At 39.7% G+C, this 27,897-nt stretch overlaps 1 protein-coding gene across 1 annotated transcript; it reads left to right on the top strand.

Moving 5' to 3' along the window:
- Nucleotides 1–58: 58 nt before the first annotated feature.
- Nucleotides 59–27,885, top strand: mfsd2b (MFSD2 lysolipid transporter B, sphingolipid). Its single transcript, XM_084737781.1, has 15 exons — nt 59–248; nt 1,658–2,013; nt 7,464–7,589; nt 7,697–7,821; nt 14,412–14,535; nt 17,172–17,250; nt 17,405–17,586; nt 19,385–19,475; nt 21,449–21,570; nt 22,088–22,171; nt 23,420–23,503; nt 23,694–23,803; nt 24,921–25,064; nt 25,290–25,466; nt 27,524–27,885. Exons 2-15 carry the CDS (start codon nt 1,678–1,680, stop codon nt 27,570–27,572), a joined length of 1,833 nt encoding a protein of 610 aa, XP_084593907.1. The 5' UTR covers nt 59–248; nt 1,658–1,677; the 3' UTR covers nt 27,573–27,885.
- The last annotated feature ends 12 nt before the right edge of the window (nt 27,886–27,897 follow it).

The raw sequence follows: 27,897 nt of genomic DNA, 5'->3' as shown, positions 1-27,897 counted from the left end.
TGTGTGTGTGTGTGTCATATACCGGCACGGCCGCTGCAGGGCGCAGCTCCGTCACTGCAGACTGAAAACAACTGAGTGGAGACGGACAGACCATCTCCATCCTCCGCAGTCTCCTTCTCATCCTGCCCGTCTCTCTGACTGACTGACTGACTGACTGACAGGCTGGCAAAACACCACAGTGAGCAAACTAACTAATAACTAACCGACTGCACCGCTGACAGCACCGGCTGCTTCTCCTTCAACACGGGGTAAGATGATGTTTCTGTGTTTTCTTCTTTTTTTAAAATCTGCTTCAGGGTTCCTATCAGGTGTGCAGAGTGCTTGTTTATGGATGCACTTACAGGAATAGTAAGATGAGAGCAGGCAACACACTCCTGCGCGGGACATCGACGCATCCTGCACCCCTGTTTGCTCTGTTTTCTCACCCAAAGCCAGCTGTGCAAGCTGTCACACAGAACAGATGATAGTAACATGACTGATATTTCACTTTTAGCAGGGTATATGTTTGAAAAGGTTGCTTAAGGTAGAGTGTGACCGTGTGCGTGATTGTGTGTGTGTGTATGCGTGTGTCTCCTTGTTGCATCTGTATTCATCTCTGCTCTTTTGCATTGTCCCATGTAGAGCCTGACTGATATATTGCTTTACTGATTTTATCGGCACAATATTGCCCTAACACACCTATATCAGTCTATATGGGTATATATGCATATATCAATGTTGTCTGATATGAAACCTTTTTTTAACGGATGATGATGCAGTTTGCTTTTATTTTATTAGTTTTAGCATTCAGCTTCAGCATTTACATACATTTGACTCTATTTGAATTTTTTATTTGTTTATTGCGAATTCTAATTATTAAAAATATCACTGAGCGTTTACTCTTTCAGTGCCCTGATATTGTTTTGGATGATATAATTAATTATTAAACTGCAAAATATCTGGGCTCCATTACATATCATTGTCACATTTGAAGGATTATTACAAAAAAATGTATATTTAGGTATGTTTAGTGTTCTGAATATTATGTTCTGTATAACGAATATTGGCTGATATCTGAATTTTTTTAATTTCCTAATTTTGTATTTGCATCGGCCCAAAAAATCATGTATCAATCATGCCTTAGTCTCATTTACGTGTTTTTGTACGTGCAAACAAAGAACAAATCATTGTCTGAGTTCATTTATGTGCGTGTTTATATATGAAATCTCTGTATGGAGAGTATCGGCCGATAAGTTGATATCAGAATTTTTTTTTACTCCATAATATCAGCTTCGACCATAAAAATCCAGTATCTGTTGGGCCTTAGTCCCATTTGTGTGTTTCTGCATGTGCATCCAAAGAGCTTTGTCTGAGCTCATATATGTGTGTTTATGTATATATTCTATATTCAGAACAGAGAATATCGGCCGATATCTAAACCTTTTAGCTCCCTAATATTTGTATTGGCCCCAAAAATCCAGCATCAGTCAGGCCCTAGTCCCATTTATGTATGTTTTTGTGCATGCAGCCAAAGAGCAATTCATTGTCTGAGCTCATATATATATGTGTGTTTATGTGCCTGCATTCCTGTGCCTATATGTTGCAGTACATGCTTGCCATTGAGTGCGTGTGTTTTTTGCCTGTCTGACTTTGCCCTTCCCTCCTGGCCTCATTCCAGAGTGCACACACAGCATGTGAATGGCGGCAGAAAGCGGCAGAGTTGTCACAGAGGAGCAGGAGGAGCTCCCGGCCTCTGGAGCCGTCACTCACGTGCACCACACACACACACACACCCGGAGTCAGAGCCACATCCAGTTTCAGCCTCCTCTTACACACACCACCCAGTGGCAGGCTCCTCGGGCTCTCGCTCACACGAGGAGTCACAGTCACACACACTTCTCGCACACACAGTCGCAGAAGTACGGCTGCCGCCTCACACACAGCCTCTCAGCCATGACCAAGGGAGAGAGGGGAGCGTCTGCAGGGAAGCTCATCAAGCCCACTGAGCCACTGTTCCCCAAAACTCCTCAGCAGGTAAGATCACCTGGTTTTGCTCTTTTGTGTTCTTCTACAAGTTGTTATCACATGTTATTGCTCTTCATTGAATACTTGATTCTGATTGGTCAATTACAGCATTCTATGGTCTGTTATTCCTGAATAACAGACCATTGATTAACAGACCATTGAATAACTGGCCATTGCTATGACGAACAGACTATTGCTGTGGACACAGTTCTGATCATAGACTCTGGAGGAGCAATAAACTCATTCTTAAATCATTAAAATCATTTTTAAATTAATATGTCAGGGTTTATTTCACAGTAATGACCCACTCGCTGAACATTATCCCTGACTAATGACACTGTTGTGACCTTTCTTTGGACCTTTGCTGTAGTCAGCCTCTAAATCTGAGTATAATTCTCAGTCTCATCTGGTGTGTTTGCGGCTCAGCTGTGGTTGTGAGTGACTCCACATGATTGGGCGAAGAGGATAAAAAAGATGGAAAGTGTGATCTCTTTAGTGGCTTATCTGTTTGTGATTAATCAGCTGCATTGTTTTCCTGTGAACTGTAATCCCTCAGATAGTCGAGTCAGTGCCTGGAAGTTGATTGTTTTCATTTGAGAAAGGTTGTTCCCATTGACGGGATGAAGTGCCAGATGATTGCTTTCTTTTGTCTGATGCTGGCGATATCATTGGACTTTGGTGATGAAGACTGTTGTAATCAAAGCCATAATAGGAAGCAAGGCAAATGGATGGACAATAGAAAGGGATAGCTCACTCAAACACTGGAAGATAGGGTTGACTTTCCAGTTAGTTTCTGTTTTATCTTTGGTTATTTAACTTTGTGAGACCTACATTTAATTCCAAGAGGGCAATAAGTTAGTGAAGTAAGCAAGCCTCTTGTGTGTTCTGATTAATGATCTTCATCATGAATACATGGCATGGAAATAATAGACAAGGCAGAAACTATATTATGCAGACAGTGTTTCAAACAGTGTCATAAAACAATACCATGGCAGTTAGTCACTCATTTTCTGTTTTGCTGCACTGGCTCAGAGTGCTCATGAAACTGTGTTACATCATCGATCTAACCAGTTCTGCAACTGTCTCATCTCTACCAAACCTCTGTCTAATACGCCGTGTCTTTTGTTTTATTTTGGCTCAATGAATGGAGTTGCATTTTACACCTTGGAATTAGATTTTATAACAAATAAATCATTGTGAAGTTAGTTTACCTGAGGATGATCCAAAATTCAATAATTTATTACCATTTCAATGAAACATTGATTGGAATTTGCCTCGTTGTGTGCTCCAGGGTAGACAGAAACCACCATACAAATACACATCTACAATAAAACACAGATACACAGCAGCCTAGAACTATTTTTGAGCACTGTAAAACATAAGTTCCCCTGCTGCCCTAAAAATGGGTGTAAATTGAGCTAAACTTGCTGCTAAATGGTTTATTCATGGAGTTACTATAATGTAAAAGTTCACCAAACCTGAGAAATCAAGTTTGACAAACCTGAGATACTAAGTTAAAATTTGTTTTGTTGTTCCATTGAACTAAACTAAATTCCAGTATTCACTTGTAGGTATGAGAGAGAAAGGTCAAAAAAGGAAGCCTAAGTGGGACATAATAGATGAAAATGTTTCTCCCCTTGAGAAATGAGAATACATAATTAATCCATTTTTTCTATTGAGCAATTTTTGCATTAAATACCCCTTAAAAGTGCCACTTAAACAATTTCTATTTATTTATCTTGATGACATCAGTAGTCTTGAAACTGCAGCCTTCAGCCTGGTTTGCATGGAATTCAGAATTTCAGGTTAAACTGAGTGGATTATTTAAAGTAAATAAAGCTAAAATAAATTATTTTTCCAGTTTAGGACAGCTTGAAATAATTAGGTTGCTCAAACTTCAGAAAGTCAATGTCAAATAGTTGGTGCGATCAATTGCTTTAGTAGGTTTATTGTGTTTTATTTTTTTCTTCTTCTTCTTCGACATGAAGAGCTAATCCATCACAGAAGAACACAGCTGTGTCACTCAGAGACTAGATTTTGGATTGATCGCTGCAGGTTTGGCCTGTGTCTCCAGGCTACTGCTGACCTTTTTAATGGCTTGCTGCCATCGCTGCCGTGATTAACTTTTCCTTTCATACTCACAATCCATAATCTGAATTGATGACACAAAGCTTCTGTTGTCAACTCGTGCAACAAGAATCCGTGACATGACCCTGATGCCCAGAATTGTCAGAAAATCCCTCAGTGATTTAACATTTAAACTGCTTTATGGATCCATTTTGCCAGCTTAACATTTGCATGCAAACACTCAGTATACACATTTTATTTGGAGAATATAGCTTACCTAACTCAAGTTTTTTTCCTCTCTTTTATTTGCACTAGAATTATCCTCAATCCTGATTTAAATTACTTGCTGTACAGTTCAGATATATTAAATTGCTTTCCCTCTAACAGTTAAGGATTCATTAACTTCAGAGTTTATTCTTATCTGTCCTTGTTCCTTGTTTGGTGACAGTCTGAACTCTGCAGATGCTCCCTTTAGTTTGCGCCATTACTGTTATGTATGTGTGTGTTGAATTGTGTGTGTGTGTGTGTGTGTGTGTATGTGTGTGTGTGGTGTTGGTTGTGCACCCAGACAACAGTAGAAGGGATATCCTGTTTATCCTCTTTGATGATAAGAACTCAGTAATGAAAGATTGAGTGTAAGAGTTTGGAGGGAAAGAATACGAGTGCTGGGAGCTCAGAGTATTTTTGCACATCATCAGTTAAGCAGCGTTCTCCAGACACCAAAGACTTTAATTTTTTCTCTCCAATTAGGGGTAATTGCAGTGAGAGTGGGAGAAGAGAGAGTTTTGAAGTCGGAACCGCCGGCATAGCCTTTACTTACCTCTGACCCGCTTGTCTTGCGATTGAATAATTACACACCTCCCTCCTGGTAATTGTCGTTCTCGAACCCCTCCATGTTTTGATGGGGCGAAAAACAGGGCAAGAGAAAACGTGAGTCGGATAATAACAGTGTGTCGGTTGCGGCTGTGGTTACTTTGGTGATTTCCTTCTTTCATAAAGCTCTGAGGGGAGTAGCTGTGGGCCAAGCCTGGGCCAAACCCGGGCCACTGATTGTGGAGTGACACTGTTGTGTGTGTGTGTGCGTCTGTGTGTGTTTGACACCAAAGGTTATACAGAAGGGAGGAACAGGCAAAGGTTGATATGCGTGCACAGGCTCGGAGACAGTCATAAATATCGAGCTCCCCAGACTGTGGTGTCTCGTCCTATTCATGTGTGAAGATGAAAGTTTGCCCTTCTTGCTGCACACACACACACACGTACACAGACATGCAAACACACACACACACAGGGTCACGTGCCTGATGGTTTTAGCAGAGCACAGACAGGGGAAATGGAGCTGTGGATGACTCGGTGGTGGGTTCCTCTGGCTCCTGCGTGTGCCTCAGTGTCTGCACAGATAGACCACAATGCAAACAGCTGGCAGGGGGTCTTCTTCTGATCCTCTGTCTCCACACATACACTAACACATATTTTAACCATTAACATCTCTCGTCTGCCGGAGTAACCTGTCATTTAGGCAGACAAAGATTGATGATGTAGACTGGGTTGCACTGACAAAGATTAAATTAATCTACAATTAGTTCTAATCAGAGGCAAAGTTTAAAATGACTAAACCCAAATTTCAATTTTAGCAGAGCTCTGTTGCACAATTAAAAACAAATCTCTGTTTAGTAAATCCACATTTATTGATGCAAACTGAAATAAAATAGAATTTAATCAATATAGTGATGTGTCCTTACCTAAGTTAAAATAAAATAAAAAACATGAATTTTCAGCTGCTCTTTATTCTTTACAAAACTTTTCATTGTTTGCTACCTAGCTTAATATTTAGTATAATGTTTTCTTGCTAGCAAAAAACAAAACCTTCAATTTCTTATCAGGTAGGTAAAAAATTAACAAAATGTCACATTATTTGCTAGCTTGCTAAAAAAGTTAAAGAAAATGTTATACTGTTTTCTAGCTAGCTAAGATGTCAGCAAAACATTACACTTAATAGTAATAAAGGAGACTGCTTAGCAACTGACAGACTGTGAAAGAAAGAAGATGGCAGCCATTATAAAAGTTAAACCTCTGTGCAAGTGAAAGTTAATACTGGATTACATTTTAAATTTGAGTGTAAAATGTTTGTGCAGCAGAATTAATTTGAATCTAGGTATTAAGTACCAACTAAATGTTTAAAGAGTCGTTTAATATTTCCTAATTTTAAGCTAGTTAATAAGTTCAGTGCTCCGATCCTTGTGCAACCCAGCCTTAAGGCTGTGTGGGAGACAATGTGTGTGTTTGCAAGGGAGTGGAATTAATCAGAAAACAGATGCATCACCGTGTACACATTGTCATGCATCATAACAAAACCAGTGTGACATAGTCATACTTTATCAGCTATTGTCCTTTTCTTTACATTCCACTGAATCACTGAAACATTACAACATGAAGATGAGGAGGGGATGTTATTTTAGGAGCACTATCAAACTATGAAACTATGAATGACTACAGGATTCATTATTTGTGAGTCATAAGTCTGTCCTCATGGCCTAATTTATGTGAGAGCGACACACCTTACTTCACAATGTTGTTTCTGGGAAGTAGTCTAAAGTTTAGGTAGGAATTTGCACAGCAACTGCTAAAATAAGTAGCTGCGATTATTCATGGAAAGAAGCTAAAACGGAAAAAAAGATCCGTAAGATTGAGTCATCCATGCTTATTTGCTAACAAAATGACACATTCTCCTGTTCCAGGAATCAGTCTGATGTAAATATAAGCAATACTGACTACAATCTAAATATATTCTCTCATGTTACATCTTTTGGTGTGGGCACTGAATGTATGGTTAGTCTACATCCATCAATATTTGACCCACAAACAGTTTGTGTCTATAAATACGTAACATTTTGTAGACAAGCATTCAGATCTTTTTTTTACTTAAAGTGCCAAAAGTAATATTACAGAATGGGCCATTTAAGAAGAATACTCATTTTATAATTATTGATGCATTACTGTGTTTATTACTGTAATGTTGCAGCTGGTAAACGTGCGGCTCAAATTTAGATGAGGTAGATTAGATTTATATTTTATATTGATTATCTGAATTTGCAAAGTAAATACTAACTTAAAATATGGAATAAATGTATGCAGTAAAAATTGCAATAATTGCCTCCAAAATGTAGTCGAGTAGAAATATGAAATAGCAGAAATTGGAGAAACTAAAGTACAAGTACCTCAGTTAGTCATTCAGTAAATGAACTTTCTACCACTGCCTATTCTCACTTGGAATGAGAATCTTCATTAGAATTCTTGCAGTGGAGTGAAGTTAATTTGCTAATTAGCGGCCTGACCTACACTGACACCATTATCTTATTAAGCTTTTCTCTCCTTTGTCACCTTTGTCTTCGCAGACCGAGTTGGGGCACAAGTTGTCATTATGCAGTAAGCTGTGTTTCGCTATTGGCGGCGCACCCAAGGAAGTGGCTGCCAGCGCCACAGCCTTCTTCCTGCAAATCTACCTGCTTGATGTCGCTCAGGTAACGAGAGAACGAGAACAAGTGTGTGTGGCTGCTGTAAATGAATAAATGCGAGTGTTGTGCCTGTATGTGTTTTAACTCCGGCCTGTCTATGTTCTGCTCTGCAGATCAATGCCTTCCAGGCGTCCATGGTGCTGTTCATTGGTAAAGCCTGGGGCGCAGTCACAGACCCTATTGTCGGATTCTTCATTACAAAGAGCAGATGGACCAAGATTGGCAGACTCATGCCCTGGTGAGCTCCCTGCCACCTGTGAAACTTGTGAATTTCTCCATCATTGTTATGCATAATCATGTTTTTCTTCTCCTCTGTGTTTTACTTGTTATTCCCACATTTCTACATTTAGGTTCTGTCACTGAAAAGTACAGAAGACGTAGTACTGCCAAAACTTTTAATTGCACAGAAATATTGATGATAAGGTGGTGCTTTGGGGAAGGACTGTTACTGCCTTCGAGACACAAAAGAAACTTATGAGAAATTACTGGGTAATAACTACATTCAGCTAACATGAGATTAATTCAGAAAACTGTGCTGTTTAAAGCTTGAGTAGCTTATTTTAGGTACTGTTACAAAACTTTTTTGCAGGTTACTCAGCAGGTAACCGACCCACTGCAAGACTCTACTGGACAATATCTAGTCTCCTGTTCAGATAAGGCATGTTGGTCAGCTTTTCTCCCAAGTCAACCAACAACCCAATTAAATTTGAATACGTTTATTTATCTAAGCTACTAAACTTGGGTGAAATTATCCTCCTTTTCTATATAACACACAGTAAAGTATTGCTGTTGACACACAGACACTCTTGCGTAAAGGACTGTAATTTGTCGACACATTATGAAACTTGTTTGGGTTCGCTCCCATTCTCTTAGACATAATTATGGTCGCTACCTCATGCTAATGTTTGCTCAAACCCTAAACAACAACAAGCTGTGCGCCCCAGTTTCGTCTGGTTTTGAAATTATTCTCAGGGCCCAAGCCTCTCACCTGAGGATTGGACTGAATAAATAGCTATTGAGCTTTAATTACGCCGTTCCCGACGCTCCCTCTGATGAGCTACTGTATGTTTCAAGGGCGTGGGCTGGTTTTTGTCTTTTGATTCCAGACAACAATAGACAAGGAAGTATATCTGCATTCTTTTATAAATCAACTGCCACCGTGCTGCCTGCCTGGTGACATTTTATTACATTTATGTAACGCCTCATTTCACACTTGGGCATCATCCAGCTTTCTTTGTCTGCAAGATGTTGCTCAGTATCTTACAGCTTGTGTGACTCTATTACTGAGGATTATATAAATTTAATACCACCATTTCCATAAATCACCATTTTCAAAGATGATTTTATAAGCGGATATGCGTGTGTGTGCAGTATATGTCTTTTGAACACATAAGCGTGACACTTACTGTAATTACACATCCAGTTTCTAATGCCTACTGCATTATAAACCATAGATTACACACAAGCTGACAGTGCTGGAGGGGGACCAAGTCCACTGTGGCCAGCCAGCCGCGCTCAATACCAGACAGATGCTGATGGCTGTTAAATCAGCTTTGATTACCCACGGGAAGCTGTAGGTGTGTGTGTGTGTGTGTGTGGTCTTGTTTGCGTGTAAGTCCATGTGAATACTTCGTGAGGGTATTTTAAATGTGCGTTCATCAGTATTTGTGATGAGATTGCAAGACACTCCCTCAGTTTTCATCCTGTTTGGAAAGTCCCCTCTGCCCATCCAGCAGGAAGTGTGGTTCCCCCTCGGGCTGTCACATCTACAGCCAGACATAAAGTGATTTGTATCTCTGCCCGGAGTTCTTTAGGATGGGGTCATTTGGCTCAAAAACGCCCACTTGGGTGCTGCCCTGTTTGTTATTTTGTGATTGTGGTGATGTACTATCCCGGTGGAAAGTAGAACATCAAGAAAGTTTTTTTTAATTCATAGAAGATTGTCTCCCCTAGAGGAAGGTGGTGATGGTTTGTGGCAAAAGAAGTACTCCTTTACTTAAAGCTACAATATGGAACAAATCCCCAATAAAATGTCTAAAATCGTGATAACTGTGTTATATATTTTGCTGGGTTGTGCACGTACCTTACCTCAAATATTTTCAATAATGGCCAAACCCAAAGACATCTGTAATTTATTCAAGGTAATATTTCTTACTAGCCACTAGTTCCTATAGCTTCCAGGGAAACACAGGATACATCAGACAGTGAGGCAGAAAGTCAGTTAACCCTAACCCTAAACGTAACGTAAATAAAACTTTAACACATTACCTCATCCATGACCATGGTTTCCGCCTGAGTCGTCTTAGACTAAGGTAACATTATGCTATAAAGTGACTAGTGTTCAGCATGAAGACACTGTCTGTGGCAACCGCTATAGTCTCATTCAGCCACTTGTTAACAAATGTATTTTTAAGACATGTAAAAGCCTCAAAATTCATGAGTAGGGTATTTATGATATAATGTATTTTATGCCGTAAAACGAAGAGTTAAAATCTCTTACGCTAGTGTTAACCACAGACCTTATGTCAGGGAAATAATCAAAATCCTTTCAAAGACTCCACTGACTTTGACTGAAGTGCTAAAATGCTAACTCATTTCTGTGTTTGGACTCATTCCTGCAGCACTCCATGGTTGGTTAACTGTAGACAACAAGTCCCATGATCCTGCGCTACTTCACGACATAATCAAACTATGTCTGTTTGTTGTTGTTTTGATGTAAAAGAGCCCCCTAGTGGTAGAAAGAACACATTGTGGTTTTAAGTAAAAGTACCAATACAACCATGTAAAATACTCTATTACAAGTCGAACCCTGCAGTGTAGTCAAAGTATTATCAGAAAAAGTACTTGAGTAAAATGGATATACTCAATACTTAAATATCAAAATTGCAGCTAAGTACAGTATTTGAGTAAATGTACTTAATTACTTTCCACTGCTGGTGTATATGAACACCACTAATCCCAAAATCCACCATGACAGCATGCTCTCACCCACCAGACCTCTTTTAAATCCCCTCTGCTCCACTGCTCCTCATCTAATTAACATGCTGCAAGCGTCCCGAACAAGTCAGAGTGGAGAGAAATGCACGTAAGAGCCTCCTATCAACCTGCTCTGGCTTAATTAAGACTGTGAAAATTATTGGGACAGGTGTGAATGTGTATTCATGCATGCCTGATGTGTGAGAAAATATGTGAGTCTGTTTGCGCTCGAGCCTTTGTTTCCTCTCCCCGAAACACAGTCATCTTGCAGGAACATTCTAACTGTCCCATTCACCGACCCCGGGGCCCTTTCATCGCTCCCATGACCAAGCGGTCAATACTGCAGCACCAGCGTTGTCAGTTGCCTTTGTTTAAGCAAACAATCAGGAGGAGAGTGAGGTGGAGTGGGCTGGACGATGCTAGAAATGACCATTCCCGGCCTCTCTCTACCTCTTTCTCCCACTTTGTCTGTTTATAGTTCCTGATGTGGAGCAGGCCAGAGGTCAGAGCCTCTGCTGGTTTTGTCACAGTCACCAAAATTCCTTCAGTGGTTTTCTACCTTTAGATGTGCTTGTGTTACAGCTCTTTCAGACTCTAGATCAAGGGTTCTCAACTTTTTGTAACTAAAGCACACTTCTGATTAAAAAAAACAAATCAATGGATGACCTTCCCAAGTAAATGAAGAAAAAAGCATGACAGATGTCAAACAAGGAGAAAAAAATGCCATTATGAAGCCAAATTTAATGTATTCATGGTCACATTTCCTCATCAAGTGCAGGGAAGTTCTCCCATATCGCGTCATTGTTTCATAAACTTCATCCATTTTGTGTCACTGTATCCACAGGAACTTAACTAGCTAACAGTGGCAAAACACGTTTGTCTCTTTCTGATGATGTGATGGTATTCAAATATACCCAGTCATTGAAATTATGCATTTTAACTTGATGTTTTTCTTTATTCTTGAGCACATCTAGATATCAAAATATCTAAATCTAAAACACATAGACAAAGTTAGCAACTGGTTAGTGAGGAAAGAGGAACAGCTAACAGCTGACAAGTCAGATCTTCGTCTCAGCAGTTGGTGAAGATCAAAACAGAGTCATGACAAGTTAACAAGTAGCACCAAAGTTAATTGATGCAGCTTTAATAGTTTTTGCGGAATCTTTGAACATTACACCAAAAAAGTAAAACTTTGAACTAACCTTTTGGCGGTATGATTTGGCATCACTCAAGACTACATGACAAGCCATTTCTCTTTAAAAAAAAAAAAAAGAAAAATTGTTTTTTAAAACATCATACAACAATTTAGTGGAATATACTAACCTATTATCATTAACTGAACATAAATATACAAGTTTTATGTATTCCAGTTGATATCAGAACTTGTAAAAATAATAATAAGAACAAATAATAATTTGTTCTGAATCATTACAAAAATTACCTCAGCTTGTTTTTTCAAATTCAGTCAATTTAAAATTGTAAGGCAGCCCAGACATGAACTTTTTAAATTTAAAACAAATACTTTGTTTTACTGTGAGAGTGGAGGATATATTGGTGTTTACGGATGAGTCATAGTGTTGATCATCTATAATCTGCCCTTTTTCATTTCATTTTGAAACATGCAGCTGTTCGCTTTAACCATAATGACACACACCAGTTGTTTACTTATGAATTATACATGGCCCACATAACATATCACTCCAAGTTCTGAGAAAAGCACAACGCAGCACAATTGCTTCATGCTGCCTGAGTTTGCTGGAGTGTGTATTGCATGTATTGGTATGTGTGTGCAGATCTTTAAATGCTATGTGGGTTTGAAATATTGTGGTATTTCCCTGTTGCCCGTCCCTCCCAGGACAGATTCCTATCATACTTACAACAACATAATCATTTAGCAGTCAGCTTAGCCTCACTGTAATCTGCCAGAAATATGGCCTGATTTTAACACTGCACTGCTATGAAAATTACATAACACAACCACTGTCATCATCCCTGCTCTGACAGCTTATGATGGCTGCTCGAGAGATACACTCTTAGAATTAGGGATTCCAAAAGGATTCTCTCTAAGGGGATGAGGTTCTACCCAGAACCATTTGGTTTGAAGAAACTTTTTTTGAAGAAAGGGTCCGTCAGGGGTTTTTGGTTGTGACTGCAAGGGAACCCAAGATTTGCAAAACTCTCAGGTATGTGCACTTGATTCTGCACAGTGCCGCTCATTGTCACTTTTTTAGACTTAGTTGACTTATTAGTTTCATTTTTTAAAACAAATATTTTCAGTCTCTTTAAGAATCACAGTTCACAATCCAACTCCAGTGAGGGACCCGCATGACAAAAGGTAGGTGTGGTCTCTGGCCTCAGAGACTTTAACGTGTGTTCAGTTCAGTCCCACCGCACTTGACGTGGATGTTAAGTTCACATCCTCCTTACTGCATCTCATGGGCGGGGCTCGCCATCCAGTACTGGAGAAGGTTCTCTCTGAAATTGTCTCAAAATCTCTGGATTGACCTATGAATGATATGAATTTATGGATGTTAATACAGAGATTTATTTATTTATTATTTTTTTATGGCTTATTAAATCCCCGGGGCTACACCTTCCCCCCTTGAGGTCATGCACAATATCACACATGTACCAATAGTTTTACAATGTTGTGCCATTGTGACTTGTGTTTGTCTTCCACTGTCCCAAGCATGTTCAGCAACATTCTGTTAAAATGTTCCACAGGGTTCCCCCTGGGATGGTATAGTGTATGCCCATTATCATACATAGTTCCTTGTGTGGTCATTGGTCACTACTCAAGCATTCTGGGATGCATTTAGCAAATCCTTCTGGTTTTGAGTTGGATTGGCAATGGTTTACTTGGTGAAATGATCAGTAAGTACAAGCACCTCTTTGGTGTTACTCCTGTCAGGTTCAGAAGTCCATACACATGAGCTCCAAAGGCCTGGAGGTGCTTTCCTCTGACCACATCGATTGGAGGTCTTAACCTTTCGTTTCACATCAGCTGTCATCCATGGCCAGTAAAGCCTGGTTCTTACCAGGTCAAAGATATGCTCAGTGCCTATGTGGCCCATGTCATTATGAAGGTTCTGTGGGACAACATGTCAAGACTGCTCAGAAAGGACAAGTTGGTAAGTTATTTGACTGCCCTCTTGGCACGTCCGGTACAGGATCTGGTTGTACAGTTCAAGACAACTCAGTTCTCTAAGTAACAAATGGATGCCAGGGAGCTCTTTCTGAACTGTCGAAGGTAGCTCCTCTCCAGTTTCAAGTTGTTTTATAACCTCCCTTTCACAGATCTTGCAAATCTTGGGTTCCCATTTAAATGGGAAGAGGTAAGGGTTTGATTAAGAACACTAATCATCCAAAGCACCCTTTTGGAAGAAAGAGTTCTTCAAGGATTGTTGAAATCCTTGACAAACTCTTTTGTCAAGGGTTTTGTACCACAATTTAAAATAAAAGAGTTCTTGGTAGATGGTAGTGGGTTCTTGTTAGCACTCTTAGAAGGTGGACATATTCTGGACAAAACCCACCAGAGAGGGTTCTGGGTGGAACCATTAAACCAGGGGTTCATTTCACAGATGGTTCTAGGTAGAACTCTCTGAAAGGATTCCAACTGCAACTTTTATAAAAGGTTATACCAGGAACCAAAACAGGTTCTCCTATGGAGACAAGCCAAAAGAACCATTTATGGTTTTAGTTAGCACCTTTATTTCTAAGAGTGTAGCTTAGAACCATAATTGTTTTAAAAAATGATGAGATGAGAATGGGATAATTCATCTTTTTCCTGAAAATTCTTAGTAAATATTTTTTGTTCCCTCACTCACCAGACATTATCTCTGTGTTCTTCAGGATGGTGGGTTGCACTCCATTTCTGGTGGTCTCCTACTTCTACCTCTGGTTCGTTCCTCCTTTCATCAGCGGGAGATTCATCTGGTACCTAGGCTTCTATTGCCTCTACCAAACCCTCATCACGGTGAGTACAAGCGCTCTCTCAGAAGTGCATTTGATGTTTAAGAAATCTGAAATAGCGTCCCTGTGCCTCAGATAACCCAGCAGGACTCCACATGCAGTGCAAGACAGACGTCAAGTGGGGAAACAGGAGATAAAAGCTCCGATTGATGCAGCTCATATCTACAGATGACACGTTACATAACATATAGATAAAATGCAGCAAATATTGCAAATAACAATTTTTAAAGTGGAGATGATCACAGCCATCTCATGCCAGACTCTGACAGTGCCTGGTAGGATTTATACTTTGATTTGTGAGACATTCAGCAGATTAGCACCCAGAGCTCTTAGATACCTCACCTCAAAGGGGAAGTGAAGTTATTTAAGTTGCCTTTTGTTGTTATGGTCCAGACCATTCATCTCTCCCTCTCTCTGCTCTGGGGTAACCCATATAACATGTACTACAGAGCGTGTAGACCGCTGCAGCCACGCTGCGGTGAGCTGTAATGGCATGTCATTCTAACTACTTGATAAGTATATGGTCAGTCCTGCCAGGAACCTCTTGCTGGGTAAATGCTGGTTACCACTTTTAGCCTTCCTTCATTGTCTCTGGACGTGTGTTTGTGTGAAGTTAGCTGGGAAAGGCCAGCTGTTATCATTCAAAGAGTCACAGCCTGTAAACAGAGGTTAGGATGCAATACGTCATCTGTTTATGTAATCAACTAATAGTGGGTTTCTATGAGATTTATCAGCTTTCCAGTTAAGCAGGTTCAATTCTATAAACGTTTGCATCCACCGAAGGCCTCATTTAAATGACATGCTGTATAGAACCAGCGGCTGAGAAAAAAAGAAAAATCCTTTCACGGTCGCGTTTATTTTCGTCGTGGCTTTGCATGCTCGTTTGGCCACAGTGCTGACTGGGCCCTTGTGTAAATTACAAAGTGAAGCAGGACTTGGTTTGCTCGCCTATTCTCTGGGAGAGGTGGTGAGGAAGGAGAAAACAGAGCTGAGGTTGGCCGACATGGAAACTGCAGAGATTGCTGTTGATATATACAGTGCAGTTTTTGCATTTTCACAAGAACATGTAAATAAAATACATCTAAAGATATCTAGGGTGTTCCCATTTGATTGTGAGTCAAATGTATGCTAACAAGACTTGATAAGACTTGAAAGAGACACGAGCTGCTCTGTGAGGCTGTACTTAAAGGTATGCTATGCAGGATTTTCCTTAAAAACAACTCATATGAAAGTAATCTGTCTCAATCAGCGCTTATGACCCACTAAAAATGTGTGGCAAAGTCTGTATCTGCAGAGACTCTGTCCTCTGCCTGTGTTCTCTTATTTTGCTGTGTTCAGGACGTTTCTGTGAGTCAGTTTTTGGGCAGTGGTGAGTATCCCCCCAGCTAACAACAGTGTGCAGAGTGTAAGGTCAGGACTCTAAAAAAATATAGCAACCATGTTAAACTGCTGTCTCCGTCTCTCTCCTCTGCTCTCTATCTGTGTCATAGATGTATTAAGAGCTTCAGGTCTGCGTATCTGTGGCGGCGGGGCTACACTACACACGCACACGCTAACGACTGGAAAACAATTATAAAATAACATTTGTTTCTCAGAATCACTGCTTTGTTCTTGCTAACGTAGCTCCCTCTCTTCCTTCACTCTCAGTTTACAAACAACTGACAAATCCTGCATAGTGTACCTTTAAGCAACAGGTATATGTTTTCAATGTCAGTTTAGCATGACAGAATGCTAACATGTAAGAGCTAAAGCTAATTGCATTCAAGGCAACTATACTTACATAACACATTTTGTTTGCAGATCTTTGAAATTCAGTCTGGCAGTACAAGTATTTTAGTTCTGCCAAACCTAGTCTACACATGCAAAATGAAGTTATGTTGGTGGGATGTCTTTGAGATGAATTTGCTCCAAATCTTACTCTATCATCACATGATTATTTTGCAGATAAATAGAAAAAAAGATCTGGCTTCCTTCAAGGACCTGTAATTCCCATCACTAATTACAATTCGCTTTGAAAGGAACTTGAATAAGTCAACCAAATTTTATGGCAGTCCAACCAAACATTGTTGAGACATTTCAATCAAAACAACAAGTTTCAACCTCACGGGGGCAAAATCATTATGATGTGTCGTGTGGGATTGATTGTTTGTTTTTCAAAATTATCCTGCGGGATTCACTGTCTTTGAACTATGTGTTGTTCTCCTTCATTTATTTTTCATACATTCTCACTGTTTGTGGATTTAGCTTCTTGCAGACACTCAGATTCTCCTGAGAGTCCCATTTTTCAGTGCCCCCTTCTCCCCTGCCCAAGAAAATTACTCCATAAATTCACTAAGATACATGAAAACAATCTCTGAAATTAATATTTTCAAAGATCCCAACCCCCATTGTGGATAATTTCACATAAGGCTTACTCACCAATACACAATCTCAAACTAGATCGAAAAGTTAGAAGTGAATGTCTGTGCAAAATTTCATGGCAATCCATTAAATAGCAGCTTAGATATTTTGGCCAACTGACCAAAATAAAAAAAAACAACTCAAAATCATTTCTGTTTTGAACCTGTGATTGTTTGACTGCTGCTGTGTCAGACTTATTTATTTCTTTATCCATGACTGTGTGTTTCTGCTCCATTGCAGTGCTTCCATGTGCCTTATTCTGCACTCACCATGTTCCTGAGCACAGACCAGAAGGAAAGAGACTCAGCCACTGCCTACAGTAAGGCCCTTTAATATGCAAAAGCAGTTATTAATGTCTGTAAAAGTGAATGAATCATTTATTCTTTGCCTGTTCAGTTTTTCGCACCAGTTCAGATTAAGAACATGTGAAAGTATTAGAACTGATAGCTGGATCTTTGCCTGTGTGATGCCAGGAATGACAATGGAGGTGCTGGGGACACTTGTGGGCGCCGCCATCCAGGGCCAGATTGTGGCCAGCGCTCACACTCTGAAGCACTGCCCGACTCAAAACATGTCTGCCGGTTACCTTGGCAACAGCAGCGGGGCAGAGATCGTCAAGAGCCTGGTGCGCTCCCAGGACTACCTGTCACACTCGGTAAGTGTCACCGTGCCAAGCCAGGAGCCCAGGTGTGCTCAAAGTAGGCCACAGAGTTGGTCTGAAAATAACTTGGACTGTCATCAGCGTTCTCACTTAACTTGGAGCTGCGGCGTGTGTACTCAAGGTGGTTTGCTTTCGCTAAATATCCGAGGTCGAAAAAAGCAGCGCTGGATGAATAGGAGGACTGTTGGAAATTGGGTCCATATTTACAGACTGTCTACATGTTCTGACATCCAAAATGGCTTCATGTTTTAACCCGTGTAACCCACGGGATTGAAAGGAGACGCCACTGTTTGATATCTGAACCCGACATCCTGAGCCGGCTCCCCTCTCATGACCACAAAGGGGGTTCCTCCCTCACATCAGGCTCCAAACTGTGGCCCCCACATTGAGGGGTCTCCACAGTCTGTAACTCATTAGGCCTATTTATATTCCACCCAAAGCATTTGCAGGCACCCCAGCTTCAATATGTAGGGAATATTGGTCTTTTACTTCAAGGTGCCTGCAGTTAAGCTTAAAGGGTTAGTTCAGATTATTTGAAGTGGGATTATATGAGATATGATAGCTGGTGTATTTGCAACAGTAGATGACAGTTGGTATCCTCCCACTATGGAGAAGCCGAGAGGAGTACCAGCATAGTACTGCTGTGGACAGGATCAACAGCAAAAGCCACTTTAAAAAGTATGCCTAAAAAAACAGTACACTGTCTATTAATATATGAATATTTTCACCTTTTTACTTTGCTGTCAGGTGGACTTTTCTGATGGGAAACTGAATCATAAATCAATAATTTTACCTCACAGAAGACAGCAGTTGCTGGTCTTTTTTTCTAAAATACATGTTCCTGCTGGTACTCCTCTCTGCTTTTCCCAACTGGAGGCATGCCAACCGGCATCTACTGTAGCTAATACACTGACTAATAAGTACCTCGTACATCCCTGCTTCAAATAATTCAAACTATCCCTTAAAAGCCAGGGGAAAGGAACATGATAGTACTTATTCACATCCACATTTCAGTTTGCAGAGCTGTGAATAGACACAACTGCTGCTGTGAATCCATCATGGGACTTTTTGTGAAGATGAAACAAGCCAGAGTCCAAACTGTCCTGCATTGGATTTTGGTCGCACCGCAGCTATTTTGCTTCAAATGGTTCTTTTCCAATGGATTTTGGGTGAACCCTATCAGGGCAAACCCACTCACCACGGCAAACCCTCTGCCGCAGCCACCCGCTAAATTCCTCTGCGGTCGCTGGTGAGGGTGGCACACCGTCTGGGCAAACCAGGTCTGCCCTCGGAAACAGGGAGTGTTTGATGTGCATAAATAATAATGGGCCGCTGGGCTGAGCCACATGGAAAAATAGCAAACAAACAGAGGTTGTTTAAGGCAGAGCGGTTCCTGTCGGGGTACGACATAAAACGGTAAAGGCAGTATTTTGGGATGCAGATCTACTTGAGGTTTCTTCCTGTTTATGTATTTGTACAGTGAAATGTGCACAGCAGAGTTTAAACTGATGTGGAAAACAACACAAAAAGTCATAGGCAATAAATCATGCACTGATGGAAAGACCTGAAAATAAAATAAATGTATCCACTAGCTGAGTAAAAACTAACACCTACTGTGACGGTTTGTTTCCAGCATGGACGTATAGCATGCTGAAAAAATGAGGCGCTTAAATTTTTTAAAGAACATTATGAATTAAAGATTGAAGAGTGGCTCAGAATAGACTGGATTGTGCAGGCTGTGTAAGAAGAGATGGATTGATGTAGACCTCATGTTTGCTCTTTCCCTCTGCAGAAAGAAGTGTATATGATCGCTGCTGGTGTTATAGGAGGAGTGTTTCTCATCTGCACTGTGGTGATGTTCCTGGGAGTCAAAGAGAGAGATGGTGAGACTTTTCTATTTGGGTCTGAGAGTTAATGTATAGTTCTGTTGATAAACAAGACATTAATCATGAAAAAATGTAGAAACTTTACTTCAGGTATGCAGTTTATACTTGGGCAAAACTTCCACAATAACCTTTAAGCATAATGAAATTCTAAGAATTTTGTTTTGTCAATTTATTCTGATGGAAAACTAGATTTCTGGTACTCCTCTTTGCTCTGTTTGCAGCCTTCAGAAAACTTGTCACGGGGAGACTTAGATCAGTCACAAGTTGGTAAGATTGTTGACTGTTGAGTCTCATTCCCAAAGTGTCTGTATTTGATGGCCTGGGAATGAGACTCAACAATTAACCATCTTTCTCCAGAATCACTTACTGCACCTTTAATTAACAATCTAAAGTGGCACTCGCCCCAGTTTCATCCATAAAGTTCAGTTTAATCATCACAAAATAATACTACTCAGCCTCTCTAAACAGTTGTGACTGCTGTGATTACAGCTTTCCAAAGTTTAAAAAAAATCACCCCAATGATGTCAAAGGAGTTGTCTCAGAGTAAGCTTGATGCTTAAAATTTTTTTAACAAAAGAGTGAGTTACAAACTGGAGGGGTTGATTTTTAACAGTTCTTCTTTTAAAAATCTGTACCTTGAGAAACACAGCCTTTAACTGCTTAGGAAACTTAGGAATACTGATGCATGTATGACCTATATAATAAAATATAACCGTCAGCAAGAGACTGGCTTTTTCTATATAGTTATTCTTATTGCCTGCCACTGGGTTGGCTTCTCTTTGAAATCACATCATATGCAGCCCGGAAGAGCCTGTTGTTTACATTTCCCCAGGCAAATTTACAGCGAGTAGTACGTTTAGCTGGTTAAAAAGAAGCAGGAGGATATTTTTCTGTAGATAATTATACATTTGACGTTATATTTTGTGGTTGTGATGGTGGAAACATTACCACTTTGTCCACAGGAGCTTCCAAAATCAACATAACATGAAATATCCTTATGGAAGCTTTAAGTGTAATACTAAAACACTTCAGTGCCCCTTTAGATCATTTATCAAGCGAAATGCCAAACATTAGCTTGTCTCAGGGAATTGTCTCAGCTGAGCAAATCGTGACAATTTATTGCATTTTTACCTTTTTTTTTTTTGCATTTTTTAGGCTTGGTATAGCAGTGATGGAAACAGCAACACATTAGTTGCAGCCCTGTTGTACGGAGGAGTATTAGAGTCAGGCATAGAGGAAACAATTGAAGAAGAAGAAAGGTTTTTTCAATTTTGAGTTGAGTTGAAATGTCACTAAAAAGTTGAAATACCATTTTGACTTTATTCTCTAAATGGTATTTCAACTTCATCATTTACATTTTAACTTTATTCTCAGCAGGTGTACTTTATTCCCCCACCCCCCAATTCTTTTTTTCTTATGCCTTGGACTAATACTGAAAGTCTGACTTTATTCTCAACATTTGGACTTTATTCTTGACCTGGATTGCTTTTTTTAATTTTGCCTGACATTCATTCTTTATTATGGTAATGCAAAATTTAAAAAATCTTCCTCCTCTCATTTTTCCCTTTCTGCCTGCCCCTGATACTTGCCCATATCAATGAACTATTTCTACATTTTTGACTGAAATGAGTGGATTAAATTAATTCCCTGTGGGATCCCTTTAGGCGAGTGGCATAAGATACATAATATGTACGTGCAACATTCACAGCTCTGTTTTGACTGGGGATCTTTGTTACATACTAGCTTTCAAAAAAAAAAAAAAACAACCTTAAACTTACTGCAACGTTAGTACAACCTAAAGTAGTCTCTGTCTCAGCTGACCTCTGTGCAGGCCTACTGTAGGTGTAAATCCACTGCAATGCAGGGGCAATTCCAGGATCTCCAGTGAGCAAATCCACCGCCTTTCTCTTACTGCATGTTATTTGATACTCTGCATACTCATATTCTTATTCCACATGTAACTGTTTCAGACCCGTACGCCCCAAAGACGGAGAAGCAGATCCCGTTCTATAAGGGCTTCATCCTGGTGATGAGACACGGGCCGTACCTCACTCTAACCGCTGCATTCCTCTTCATCACTGTCGCCATTCAGGTAAATGCACATTTATTTATGAAGCACTTCTCAAACATGACACTCAGCGTTACAGTAAATGGAGCCAGTCCTGGATCCTGACAGTGTTGACGCTCAATGTTGATTTGATCAATGTAGAAGAGCACTTACTGAAAGCTCATGGTTTAAAGCATGTTTTAAGTCTCGGGACTCTTGAGAGTGATACCAGCGCAGCATAGTCTCGCTGTCTCTCTGTCTCATGTAGGCTGACGCTTCAGCTTTGACACCTCAGGGTTTAGGCCATTAAAATTATTGCAGACTTTCCAACTTTTGCATCCTATCTATTTCTGTATATTTTTGCCCCTTTCATCTCAGAGGAGGTGTCAGTTGTCATCCATGTGAGGCCGGAGTGGGAATAAATCACTGCAAAACACCGTCAGCAGCTTCTCCAGTCACTTCATTTGGCACTCAGCGGCACAGCGAGCTGAGTGCCGAGCGACAGTGCTGAGTAGACAAGATGAGACTGACTATCTGACCGTTTGATCTCTGATTTCTGCAGCTGGTACAGAGCAACTTCGTCCTCTTCTGCACTTACGCTGCTGACCTGAGGGATCACTTCCAGAATATTGTGCTGACCATCCTGGTGAGTACAGCTTTTATCACTGATTCACCTCCCAAGTACCCAGAAATATAACCTATGACTTGTATAAAAGTATAGTGGTATCATTTAAAAAACAACTTGAGCAACACTACATACATTTTCATTGGGTTGCACCGACAAATATTAAAGGATTGAAATGAGTAAATCCAGATTTAAAATTAAGCAGAGCTCTCTTGCACAATCAAAAACTCAGTTTAATAAATCCAAATGTAGTGATATTAACTGAAATTAAAGTTCAATAACTATGGAGATACTCGCTTACCCAAATTACAACAAGTAAAAAAATAATAAATAAATGTGAGTGCTGTTGGGACCTACAAGTAGATAAAAAGTCAACTGACCTAAATTTAAGCTTTATATTTGCTAGCCAGCTAGCTAAAAAGTAAAACAAAAAAAAAAAAAAAACATTGCCAGCTAGCCAAAACATAGGTCAATCAAACAAGATGTTACATTGTTTGCTAGCGAGCTAAAAGTTAACAAAATGCTAGATTGTTTGCTAGCCAAAAAGTATTACAATGAAAAAAATGTTGCATAGTTTGCTACCAAACTAAAAAGTTAGTTAGCCTAGTTAGCCTACTCCTGATGGCTTGGCCACATTATCACCAGAAGTGAAAGAAAGAGTCGCATCATAAAAATCAACTGGGTTGAGTCTGTCCCTTCACTTTCTTTGAGGAACTTGATCATTTTGCTTAATCCATCTAAAAATGGCAGCCATCTTTAAAGTTAAAGCTCCTCAACTGTAAGTTTAAAGTGAGCACTGGTAAACTGGAGCTTAAATTTTGGTGCAAAAGAATTAAATTTAATCTAAGATTAGAGTCAAATGTAACCTAAGGTTTAAAGAGAGGATTAAAGTTAATCTTCCTTAATTCTAAGATATTTTAAAAGTTTAATGCAGCATAATTTGAAGATAAACCATGATTGAATGATGAACCATGAATTAATCCTTGTTGTTGCAACTGACATATTTTTTTCTATTTCTGCACTATTTTTATGACTGCTCTTCCTTCTCTGACACCATTAGACCTTTATTTAAACCCAGCAGCTAAATGAGGCCAAGATTTTTATGCAATGAATATTTCATCTAAGAGGACATATGCCTTATTGCACATCATTCTCATGAGTATTCTTTTTATTTTTTAATTTCAGACTTACTCACTAGACTGAATCACATTCAAAACCGTTCTCTTCACATATGCGTCACACATTTTCTGCCTGCACTTGTTTACCCAGGTTTCTGCAGTGATAAGCATCCCGTTGTGGCAATGGTTTCTGCAGAGGTTTGGGAAGAAGACGGCAGCTTTTTGCGGTATCACAGTGAGTACACAGTTTTTTATTTTGGTTTGCCGGAGCAGCTTTGACATGGAACATTACACTTTGATGTTTGTGCCATCTTGTGGGCAAAGTTGGGAATGGGGCATCCTTGTCTTGACCACAGAAATACACTTGAAAAATGTATTTTTCAAAAGACTTTTGTGACCTTTCTGTGACTCTTTCCTCTATCCAGTGGATCATGCCCTTCACCATGATGCTGGTCTTTATCCCCAATGTTGTGGTGGCGTATGTTGTGGCGGTCTCCTCTGGACTCAGCGTGGCGGCCTCGCTCCTGCTGCCATGGTAAGACTTCAGAGGACATCAGATCACATCTCACTCAAGTGAACCATCACTTATTGTTTTTTGTCACTTTCTGTTTGTCACAATTTCAATACATTTTACCAAAGAAAGGGAGAAAACAAACATCAGTAATGCATAGGAACTGAATATGGTAACCACATTTCTTATATTTATCCAGATGAAGACATGTTAGCTTCCTCATAATTAAGCTTATCAATTTCCAATCAATTTTACAATACTAGTATCAAAAATGATGCTTGAAACCTCTTTCCACAGTCCTAGGCAAACAAAAAATTGGATCTTTTTTTTTTCAGTAATAACCTGCTCACAGTACTGGTATAGAAAAAGTCACTGGTATTTAAATGCGAGTCTGAGCATCTATCTGTGTCAACCCTGTTTGGGATTGTTCAGGGCGTCACCCTGCCCTCTGCCAAGTTTACGTTCAGAGAGCGCAGTTCCCTCTGATTTGATATTAAAGTGTCATTAGTCAAACCACAATAGTGCACAAGATGCTGTTAGTGGTGACTTGGTGCCTCGAGGGGCCCTGTCTGTTCACTTGGGTCACGTCACGGTCATGAAAGTGATGTAATTTTTATGAATTAGAGGCGGCGTCTAGCACTATAAATCTATACCATCTCTAGCTAATACACCGCCAGACGTAAAGCAGTCTTCTTCTTTTCTGTCTCTGTTTTCCTGTCGTTTCTATGGCGGATGATCTCCTGTCCCCTCCCTCAAACCCCAAATTACAGGGGCCGCCCATGGGGGCCTGTTTAGTTTGGAAGGGGACGATTGTTTATCCTGTCCGTCTGTGGACCAAAGCCAGCGGTGCAGCCCTCTGCTCATCATCTAATCGTGTTATTAGCTCTGTAATTTTAGCCCACCGGTTTATCAGAGCGCTATAAGTAGACCACACATCATCAGCTGCGAACATCTTGAGTGGTTGTATAAGATGATTAAAAGTAAGAGCATGAGGGAGGCACACATCAGCTTAAACTTTTGAGTGACATTGAGTATTAAAGACAAAGGACACATGCTTGCAAAATCCTGCAAAATAATCAAAATAAATGCTACAGATTCCTGTGTGTTCAACTCTACGTGTGTGTGTGTGTGTGCACTTCAGGTCCATGCTGCCAGATGTGGTGGATGACTTCAGACTGGCCAACCCCTACTCTAAAGGCCATGAAGCCATCTTCTACTCCTTCTATGTGTTTTTCACAAAGTTTGCTGCTGGAATCTCCCTGGGAGTGTCCACCCTCTGTCTGGAGTGAGTCTACATCGCCATCACGCACCATTAATTTAACACGCTATGATGTTCTGTATCTATACTCAGCACATCATTACACCTTGCAAAAATGCATTAACGCCACACCTGACTTATGATTCTTCATGTGAAAGGTGCTGATTTTGTTCATTTTCAGTGTTGCCTGTGTCAATTTCCTGTAGCCTGTGTTTAAATGAGACCTCTGCTCATTTGTGTGCATCCATTTAGGTTTGCAGGGTACGACACTGGCGCCTGCAAGCAGCCTGCTCCTGTAGTGTACACCCTGAAGCTGCTGATCGGTGCCGCCCCGGTGGCCTTCATTGTTACAGGATTAATGATCCTACTGCTCTACCCCATCAGTGAAGACGTACGGCTCAGGAATAAAGTCTGTCTGGATGAGCTACGGTGAGCAGAAATCACAAATGTACACCTGAAAAAAGAAAAACTTGAACCTTTCTGTATTTAAATGCGCACTCCACCAATTTTGCTCAGTAAGTTCAGTCACAAGGAGTACTACACAGCCTGTAAATACAATTGTACAATGTCTTTTGTTGCTCTAGAGGAAGCTTTATAAAGTCTGGAAAAATAACCCTGATGACATCATCTGGGTTCTTCTCTTTAACTTGCATGATATCATGAAAGTTATTTTTTGTCTCAGAAAGTTTGGCTGGGTTTTTGAGACTTATATTTTTTAACAGAAAGCCTGTGTGTTTTAAAAAAGAGGGCACTTAAGAGGCAGAGACCTCAAGAGACCTTAAGAGACCTCATGAAAGACACAGTTGAGCTGCATTTTGGGAACTGTAGGATTCAGTGTTTCTGGAGTTTGACCATAGACTGTATATAAAGTATAGGATGTAGCATCCTGGTTTGTGAGGCCAATGCCAAAGTGCCTTAAACCTGCATGCTTTCTAATGGCCAGCAGGGGGCACTCCAGTGGCTGCAAACAGAAGTCTGATTGTATGTAAGCTTATGAAAAAATGATCCTACTCTCACTAGATGTGTAACCTCAGTAAAAAAAAAAAATCCTGATAAGTTTATTGTCTCAAATAGTAGTTTCAAGTCTTCTTCAATACAGTATGATGTTCATATTGTATGCTAGAGTATGCTTTGGTGCACAGATACATTGTGACTGACAAGTCGCTACCATGGCAACCCCATTCAGGATACAGGCATAGCAAAGCGTATCCATTGCAGCTCCACCTTCTCCACATATGGTCCATCTGGTTCCAAAAAAACAAGGTGTCGACATCCATAATCCTGGATTCAAGGCTTCTAAATGGTAGTTCACAAACCAGTGGGCAACACCACAGTAGCTGTGTCCACTACTTCATATACAGTGTATGAGATTTTTATCATTCTCTTTTGAAATGTGACTCTAGTGAATCCCCCAACTTTTGCTAATTTAATCTCAAAATTTCCATAGTGAACCTTGAATCCATAATATTTTTAAGGCTGGTCAGCTCCTCTCTGTATTTAATTTATGTTACGAATTAGAGATTACACTTAAACCCACTTTGTGAAGGTGATGTTATGTAATAAAAATAAAAAAAAATGAATGATAGGATTTAGGGAAATAGTAACATTTCTTCATAACTTAATAATGTCCTCAAAGTGTAAAATCCTATGATTCAGTTTATATTACATATGGTTATCTAAAGTTTGATATTAATATTTTAAATACATATCTTTGCCAAACATGCCATAAATATTTAAAATACAATTAATCGGGGGTGATGGATGTATTCAGACAATAACAATGTCAATTTAATACTGATGCCTCCATATGACATACATTAGCAAAGTTATTCTCGGTATGCAGGCTGGAAAAGTCTCTGTTTACATTTCCCCAGGCAGTTACAGTGTGTAGTACTTTAGCCAGTTTAATAAAAAAGGAGATTTTTCTTTAGACAGTTTTATTTTTGACATATATTTTGTAGTTATGACGGTTGAAACTGTACTGCTTTTGTCCACCAGAACCTCCAGTATCAACAAAATAAAGTCCTTTGTGGCTGCATTAACTAAAAGTGGTTGTAGTGGTAGTAAGGATATAAAAATATCACACCACAAATTGAAGTCCTGTATTCAAAATAATACCTAAATACAAGCAGGGAATCAAAGATAAAAAGCTCATTATGGGGAATGTCCCTTGTCAGTGTTACATGATTGTATTATCTGATCATTATTACTGAAACATTAACTTAAATATCATGCTTTGTGAAGGTGGGGATGATTTCAACTGCGTTTTTCATGTAAAATCTTAACCTGAAAATTAACTAATGTCGGTGGCTGTCAGATCATGATACTGGAGTCAAAAGTACAATATTTGACTCTGACATGTAGCAGAGTAGAAGTATGAAGTAGCGGAAATATTCAAGTAAAGTACAAGTACCTCAGAACTGCTCTAGTTACTTCCCACCACTGCTATTAATGTAACCCACTATTGATTTTGATGTCTCCCACAGGAAACAGAGCATCAGCTCCAGAACAATGGAAGATCTGAGTAATGTGTGACCTTGAATGGAGTGACCTCACAAAGCCACATATTCCAGTGACGCAGCTGGAAGGTTGTTCATTAGTGTATATTACACTGATAAATAGTAAAATTGTTTTAATGTAAACATTTTTGTTTCATGTTCACATGTACTGTACAGTTATCTTGGATATATGAATATATAAGATTACCTTATTTATATAAATGAATGTATATCATTTGCTGTGTTTAGCTCTACAACACTGTTATTTATTTATGATATATGATGATTATTGAGAGCTGATGGTATGAAATGAATAAATGTTGTAGAGGTTGTTTGGTAGACGGAATAAATGTGTGTTGTTT

The sequence above is a fragment of the Lutjanus erythropterus genome, chromosome 15 (assembly GCF_056507025.1).
Source record: "Lutjanus erythropterus isolate fLutEry1 chromosome 15, fLutEry1.hap2, whole genome shotgun sequence".
Classification (NCBI taxonomy): Eukaryota; Metazoa; Chordata; class Actinopteri; order Lutjaniformes; family Lutjanidae; genus Lutjanus; species Lutjanus erythropterus.
This window is presented reverse-complemented; position numbering and strand designations above follow the sequence as displayed.

Coding starts and splice junctions, on each gene's coding strand:
- mfsd2b (XM_084737781.1), top strand. CDS start 1,678: ATGGCGGCAGAAAGCGGCAGAGTTGTCACAGAGGAGCAGGAGGAGCTC. Junction 23,504..23,693: donor CAGCTTTTTGCGGTATCACA/GTGAGTACACAG, acceptor TCCTCTATCCAG/TGGATCATGCCCTTCACCAT. Junction 25,065..25,289: donor GTGTCCACCCTCTGTCTGGA/GTGAGTCTACAT, acceptor GCATCCATTTAG/GTTTGCAGGGTACGACACTG.